Here is a 7,894-nt window from a genome sequence, read left to right as displayed (position 1 = left end):
GAAGCCGAAGAGCGCAGCTGTGGCATCCAGGTGCTGGGCCTGCGGAGGACTGGCCGCCGCTTCTCAGAAGGGGAAACTGAGATTCCATGAAGATTACTAGCTCCGCGGTGGTCCACAGGTTAGCCTTCCACGTCCGTCTCTCAGTGCTTCCCGAAGCGACGCACCCCATCCCTCCCTCCCACCAGCACTTCCGGTTCCGGCGAGAACCGGAAGTGGGCGGGCGGCAGCGGCTGCGCGCGGAGGAGGTGGAGGAGGTGCCGGGCTGCCGCTTCCCGCCCCCGAGCCGGAGCCGGTTCTGAGCGGAGTAGAGTGGAGGTCCGCTCCGGAGTATAGCCGGTTCAGCGGGCGCTGAGTCCCCGCCATGGCCCGGAACACGCTGTCCTCGCGCTTCCGTCGGGTGGACATCGATGAATTTGATGAGAACAAATTCGTGGACGAGCAGGAGGAGGCGGCGGCGGCGGCGGGCGAGCCAGGCCCGGACCCTAGCGAGGTGGACGGGCTCCTGCGGCAATATCCTTCCCCCGCGCGGCGGCCCGGGCTTCCCTGTGGCCCGGCCTTCCTACTTAACTCATCCCTGGCTCTGGCCCCTCAGGCCGGCCTCTCCGCTCCTCTCATCCCCGGACCCCCCAGGTCAGTCTCCTAACTCCCTTCTGATCTGGCTCTCCTCGGGCAGGCATCCTCAGTTCCCTTTCAGGAACTCCCTACTCCCCTTGTCCTGGTCTCGGGCCCCCTTGTCCTGGTCCCGGGCCCCTGGACCTTCCCTCAGCAGTGCGGCCCCACGCGGCTCCTGGATCCTGGTGGGCTGGCTGGCTCGGCGGCCCCAAGAGCATGCCGGACGGACCTCCAGCCCCGCAGGCCCTTCACTGCCCCGGGTGGCCTCTCCTCTTTTCCTCCCTCCGTCCCCTCAGGCTGGCGCTTGCCTGGGCTCCCGATCACTCCATCTCTCTCATGCAGGAAACGGGGCCTTACTCGGGCTTGATCGGCGGGAGGGGCCAAGGTGAGCCACCGCTGAGTAATTGAGCAGCCAGGGCGGCTCCCAGGCACAGTCCTTTCGGGCTGGATTGCAGCACCACTTGAAAATAGGTGGTAGACGGCAGTTCTTGGGAAGAAAGGACCCAAGGGGGAGCGAAGGCTGCAGCCTTAGTCCAGCCCTGAGGTCTGAGATTTCACCTCGCACCTCAGAATCGTTCTGACCCTTCAGCTTAATGCCACTCTTCCTCACCTGTTCTTAGTTTCCTGTGACCATTGGGTTTCGGACCTCAGTGGTCTCAGTCACGTTCAACAAGTGAGTTTTGGCTCCCTCCCCCCGATAGCCTTCTTGTGCAGGAAGCAGTGGAAAAAAAACTAGTTGTTTAGAGCTAAGAAAAACCAAGCAGCATAAAGTGAGATATAAAAGTAGAGCCCCACGATTGGAAATGACTGTTTGTGGTCACAGAAAACAAGCATTTAGAAAACAAGATTAAAAATAGAGGTGGTTGTCACAGCCTGCTTGGTCCTGTAGCACTTTGAGCACAGGAAACTGACTTATTCTCACAGGAAGGATTTTTCTTTATTCAAATGGTGTTACAGGAAGTGCCTCCACCTCCCCCTTACTGGCCAGGACAGGGTTGGAGGCTCAGGCTGTACTGTATATAAATCAGGTTCTGGGTGTTTTATCAGTTGACTCAGCTTGGGAAGTCGAACCCATTCACTGCCTTTGGGAGGAGTCCTGCAGTGTTCCTCCAAAGTGCCTTTGAAACAAATGTCTTCAGCTTTTCTTTGTTTGAACAGAAATGTATTTTCAAAGGTGGGGATTCGATCTTGTTATTTCCTGCCCCGTCAGGATCACCACGCTTTCCCCATTGGTGAAGTGGGGTCATGAGAATGGCCCCCATGAGGGAAGGTTGATTCTGCAGTGTGGTGCAGAACCCGGCTCATGGGCAGGTATTGGCAAAAAGACTCCAGCATCAGACCTGTGGCCCAGATCATCCACTGAAGGGGAGCGCGGGGTCTGGTGGTCTGCTGTCTTGGTCCCAGTGCTGCAGGGACTTGTTGAAGGTCACCTCTTGGTACGCTCCTGACATGATCCTTGAGGCTGCTTGGAAGCCTAGGCTTAGCACACCGGGATGGTAGTTTCTCCACTAATGGCAGTGTCAGAAACCTTGTTACCATGGAGCGTGTACCTTTTGGGATTTGGGAAAGAGAGGTTAGCAAATGAGAACTGAGCGGGGCCCAGGAAGGGAGGAAGAAGGAGCTAATATTTGCTGAGTCCCTACCGTGTGCCAGGTATTGGATTTAGATTATTGAACTGTGGAGCAGGCTTCTAGGAGTCTTGGAACAGAGGTGGGGGGAGTAGGGATAGGGGTTGGTTGATTGGAGTGGGAGAATGTAGGGAGTAGGCCCATCCTAGTTCTGTTACAGGGAAGCTAGTCATGGATGAAATAGAGCATGAGCTGTGCACCCACACAGACCCAACTCAGTCATGCTATAGCTGTGTGACTTTGAGTAGGTCAGTTACCCTCCCTGAACCTTGGTAGCCTCCTTTGTTAAAAGGAGAACCAAGCTGGGCTTACAGGTTCCGTGGGAGCATTACTAGATAGCATCCCAGAAGGCTTCAGAATGGTACTGGACCCACAGCAAGCATCCTGGGCATGCCAGTTGCGTCTGGGGTGGGGGGGGGAGTGGCTGCAGAGGGTTGTAGAAAGAGCTTGACTTTGGACTCAGGCATGCTTGGGTTTGAAGGCCATCTGGACAGGTTAGCTTTGTGACTTTGAACAGGTCATTTTCCTTCTCTGAGCCTTAGATTCATTGCCTTTAAAATCAGAATAATGATTCTTGTCACAAAGAACTGTTAGCAGTAATGAGATGACATGTGAAAACACCTGGGTACATATCTGAGACTTGGTTCCTTTTCTTCCTGCTGAGACCCCTTCTGGTCCTCTGAAGCGAGGATCTGTCCAGAGCAGAGTTTTGAGTGATTGTGCAGTCTCCTCCCCCTGAGGAAATTTGTCCATGTTTGGAGATACTTTGTCAATTTGGTATGTGGTGGGGTGTGCAACTAGAATCTAGTCCGTGGAGGCCAGAGGTGCTGCTCAATATTGTAAGATGCACAGGACAGACCCCACATCAGTCATCTGGTCTAAAATGTCATTAGTGCTGTGGTTGAGAAACCCTGATCTAGAGGAGACCTGGAGCTGGGCACCGTTCCCCAGCTTCTGCAGCTGGTTTTCTGGAAGGGGCTAAAGCTGTCCTAGACAGAGGCCAGCTTGATAGATGGTATGCTCCTCCCTGCTCCCTAGTTGCCTCAGCTCCTGAAGGCCCCTACCTTTCAACACTACAGTGAATGATAGGCAGAGGGATGCTGCAGAGATGAACGTCAGGGCCATGGGTCTTTTTGCCTCTGTGGACTGGTTACCCTACCCTTACCTATTCATCTTCTGAAGTACTGTTTCCCAGCCATGCTTGGTTAGTGGAGAGTGCCAGTTGCGCTCCTCTGAAGCTTACTGGGACTCTGCTTACTGCTCTGGGATGCCAAATTCACAAAGAGTTCTGAGGTAGAAGTTTTATCAGTGACTGATAATCAGACTGGCCCACGCCTGGCTGGGCGAAAGGATTCCAAAGCTGACAGGTACAGGGTGTGCGAGAGTGGACCACAGCCCTGCAAGGTGCTAGGGGGCTCCACCTTGGGGGTGTGGGCCCAACTCACTGAAGATGGAGGCCACAGTGGGGCAGACTGGGCACTCGGCTCTGCTCAGGAGGTTCTGGCTGTTCACATGTGGGTATCACTGCATGAACAGGAGTAGAGACCCGATTGGGCAGAAGCCACCTCTTGTTCTATTTTTGAAGCTTTTTGGCTGAAGCTGATGTTTCGGATGAGGAAATGAAAGTCAGCTGATGTAATTCAGTTTAAAATAGGTGTCACCTTTAGGGACCTAACCCAGATTGTAATTTTCTTTTGCGTGCTGGATATTCAGAGCTCAGCAAAGAGTGTGTCAGGACTCCAGCTAAGGTTTGGGGAACAGGGAGGGGAAGCTTGGTTTATTTCCTTGGCAGACGGTTCTTTGAGATTGTTAAATTTCCCTCCGTTGGGACCGCACTGACTTGGGTAGGTTTTGGAAGATAAAAGTTTTAGCACATCTTAATTTCTTTAATAGTTTAACACACTGGATTAAGAATTAGGGACCTCCATCTGTGCCTTCGTTCTTCCCTTTGGAGAATGAGAAGATGAAAATGATAACCTCACACAGTGGTCATGAGGGTCTAGCAGGGCAGATACGGGGCCCGGTGCCAAGTAGGTGTCAACCAGCTTTGTCAGATATTGCTGCAAGTCACCATGCTGGGGCAGCAACTTCATTCCTCCTCCTGGGAGGGAGCGAGTCCATGTCCAAACTTGCTTTGAAGGGGAAGGTTAGGGGCCGCAGAAGGAGAGGCTTGGCAGAGGTGCCCCTCCCGCCCTCCTTGTGGCTAAGGAGAGCTATAGACTGCCCTCTAAACAGGTGGTGCCCACGGGGAAGCCACAGTGGGTGGGGGCTGGATGTGGATAAGATGGCACTTGTCACTACTCCCTTGAGCTCTTCCTGAAATGAGTTTGTTAAGAAAAGCGCGGACACGCTGAGGCGAGTTGTCCTTAACCGCCAGTGCACAGGGGACATGCTTCGGGCGTTTCACGCAGCCTTGCGGAACTCTCCCGTCAACACCAAGAATCAAGCCGTGAAGGTAAAGGGGGTCGAGCTGCTGGGCGGTGTTGGGACCAGGGCATGAGCTTCCCGGGGCTCTGGACAGCAGGTGTCTCATCTCTTCATCAGTGGACCTCTACCAGGGAAGCGAGCTGGCTCCGCGCAGTGTTTCCTCAGAAGCTGCCTGGCACCCCTGACACCAAAGCTGTCAGTGTTCGTAGTAAACACTCCCCAAAGAAACGTTCATTCCTCCCCAAGGCCTCATGGGGTGAGAAGTCAGCCCAGCCCTTCCTGATGAACAAAGTTATAAATTAGCTTGCCTCATGGGACTTAGTGGTTATGCTTTTATAAGCTATTGAATAGGCTTTATTTGCATAAGGATTTTCAGTGCTTTTATGATTTCTGCCTCTTAAAAACTAGGTGAGATGAGACACTTGGGCAGACCGCATCGGTTAGGCTGCCTAAAATCTCATCAGTGAGGCTATCTAAAATTTGGTCCGGGAAGGGGGTCTCTTTAGAGCTGGGGTTTTTTCTGTGTTGTGATGGTATCTTGATTTAATCAATGACTGCACCTCTCAAAAGTGGAGGGGAGTGGCCCCTTTGTTCCACTGGGCGTGAGCACAGAAGGTACAGCCAAGGAAACTTGCCTTTTGCTATGTGGGGGGTTTGTTGTTTGTTTTTTAAATATGGGAGTTGAATTTAAGGCCTTGCTGGCGTCATCAGAAATAGTGATTTTTTTCCCAGTAAACTGCTTATTTCCCCTCAGATAAGTGGAATAAATCATTGGCTTTGAATACTTTGGGATACTTTGAAACTTAATAAAAAAAAATTTCACTATATATATATATATATATATTTTTAAGCATTGCAAATGAATTAGAAATTGGGCAATGTTCCTAATGAGTTCTGACTACTTGGTTTGCTGTTTCAGAGCCTGCAGTGCGGGACGTGGGTACGCCTGGGCCATGGCTCTAGACCCCATTCCCTCTCTCTTTCCCCTGTAGGAGCGGGCCCAGGGCGTGGTGCTGAAAGTGCTTACAAACTTTAAGAGCAGCGAAATCGAGCAGGCTGTGCAGTCACTGGACAGAAACGGCATTGACTTGCTAATGAAGTACATTTATAAAGGGTTTGAGAAGCCCACAGAGAATAGCAGCGCAGTGTTACTCCAGTGGCATGAAAAGGTACGTGAACACATTGCCCGCTGGCTCACCCCAGCCCAGGGTTCAGATCAACAGGCCAGGCAGTCCCAAACACAGACAGGATGGTCTGATAGGCCGTTGAGAATGAGGGCCACGCCTCAAGCAACCTGGAACATCTGAGCACTTTCCTCTCCCAAGGAAGCACTGGTAGGGGTCCACCATCTCTGGTCATTGCCATTGCTTTAGCTGAGTTTGTGCCGGGGAGGCCTTGGGGCCTGTAACTTGGCTGGTGAGGTTCAGGTAGGCTTGCTGGTGGCAGGGCTTTGACATACTTTCTTTGGGCTGGCGGAGGTGGTGATCCTGGGCCTTAGATGCAGGCTGAGCCCTCCGGTTAGCTCTGAGGGCTTCCTGCTCCAGCCTTACCTCACCAGGCCACACAGAAACAGTGGTAGATACCTTGGCAGTCTCTTAATAGGACCTTCATCCTCCTGAAGCTGGAAAAGCTGGGCCTGTCCTTTGTTTTAGTACAAGGTGTTGGGGGGTGGGTAGGGGGTGGGGGGGTGGAGGGAGGGCCACCTCTTGTCAAGCCAGTGTCCCTCATGAAAGGCTCTGCCGAGTACTAAGGGAGTGGCCCTTAACTGAGGGGTCAGTCACATGGCCAGCCTCAGGCCTGGGCTGAATTGTGGCCTTTGGTGCTGCTGGTGGGTGTTCTGCCTGCCCTGCCAGAAGGTGAGCTCCTGGGCTTCGTAATGGAGGTGGCTATGGTGCTTGGGAGCTGAGCAAAGCCCTTGGAGTCGTCTGAGGGGCCACGCTCTCTGGTCCCTTCATGGCAGCCGGATGCATGAGCCTGTGGACATTTCCACTGCAGTGGGCTAGTGTCTGTTTTAGGGCCTAGGGCTGTTTCTGGATACAGTGAGCTTGTCAAAGGGAAACTGGGGGGCTCTGTGAGCTTGGTGACAGTGTTGCAAGCCCAGTTCTCCTGCCTTAAAGAGCCAACAGCTTTTGGGGACCCTTTGTTCCAGGAAAGGGCTCGATCCGTCGAATGCAGGCCCTGTTGACACCTCTTCTGTGCTCTCGCAGGAATGCTTTTTCAGAAGATCTGTGACATGGTCAGGAGTGTAGTCCTGTCTCCCCTGGCAAGAAGCTAGGAGCCCCTTGGCCAGCCAGGTCTCAATTGACACCTTTTCTTTTGCTGCCCCTACAGGCATTAGCAGTAGGAGGACTAGGCTCCATTATAAGAGTTCTTACAGCAAGAAAGACTGTTTAAAAAAAAAAGAGAGAGACTCATGTTACCTCAAGAAGAATTTTGGATGCACAGGCTGTCGAAGAAGGGATTGACAATGGGCCGCCTGTCTCGGAACTCCCAAGTCAACTATTTCACGACCTGCATCCGCTGAAGTGTTTTATTTTCAAGGTGGAGGGAGAGATCGTCTGTTTTCATAAATCCTTTGCAGGATCTGATAGTCTATGCCTTTGTCCACGAGTAACGCAGAACTGACATTTTGACTCTACCAGAGTGGCTGGCCCGCCTTGGTCCGGGGTACCTGTGTGCACTGCCTGTTTAAAAGGAGGGAGGGGTGGTTTGGGCAGGTGCAGATCCAAGGGCTGCGGTAAAAGGGAGAGCTAGGTTTTTTTTTGAAGCGGAAACCCCCGAGGGTTTGTACAGACACCCCGACCTCCCAGAGAAGGCGGGCTCTCTTGGGTTCATTGTAAAGTGCCTGCTGCATCAATAAAGCTCTTGGCTTATTAGTATATACTCTGCCGTGTGTTTCATGTGTATAAAAGGAACGGGAAATAAATGGGATGGTCATGGATGAGAGGTGGCCTGTTCTGGAAACTGGACGTGGAGTGGTAGACAGACAAAACTCCCTGCAGAGCTGCCTGGGAGCGAGCGTGGTGTTCTCACTCTGGCTGCAGCGGTCCCTCGAGCCTGGGCCACAGTGCTGCTGGCTGCTACACAGACATGTTTTGCTGAATAACTATTGTTTTTACTCCTCTGATTTGTATGTAGTTTTGGAGCTTATTTAATAAAGTCTTCAGTTTGTGTGATTGCACTTGGGAGTCCTGGGAGTGGGCTCAGGTGTGCCCATCAACCCCTCC

At 52.6% G+C, this 7,894-nt stretch overlaps 1 protein-coding gene across 1 annotated transcript; it reads left to right on the top strand.

Annotated features, from left to right (window-relative positions):
* The first annotated feature begins 274 nt into the window (after positions 1–274).
* Positions 275–7,546, top strand: ARPC5L (actin related protein 2/3 complex subunit 5 like). The gene is made up of 4 exons (XM_060411817.1): positions 275–510; positions 4,614–4,695; positions 5,660–5,836; positions 6,999–7,546. The coding sequence occupies exons 1-4, from the start codon at positions 362–364 to the stop codon at positions 7,059–7,061; spliced, it is 471 nt and encodes a 156-aa protein (XP_060267800.1). The 5' UTR covers positions 275–361; the 3' UTR covers positions 7,062–7,546.
* Positions 7,547–7,894: the final 348 nt, after the last annotated feature.

The sequence above is a fragment of the Ovis aries genome, chromosome 3 (genome assembly GCF_016772045.2).
Source record: "Ovis aries strain OAR_USU_Benz2616 breed Rambouillet chromosome 3, ARS-UI_Ramb_v3.0, whole genome shotgun sequence".
NCBI lineage: Eukaryota > Metazoa > Chordata > Mammalia > Artiodactyla > Bovidae > Ovis > Ovis aries.
This window is presented reverse-complemented; position numbering and strand designations above follow the sequence as displayed.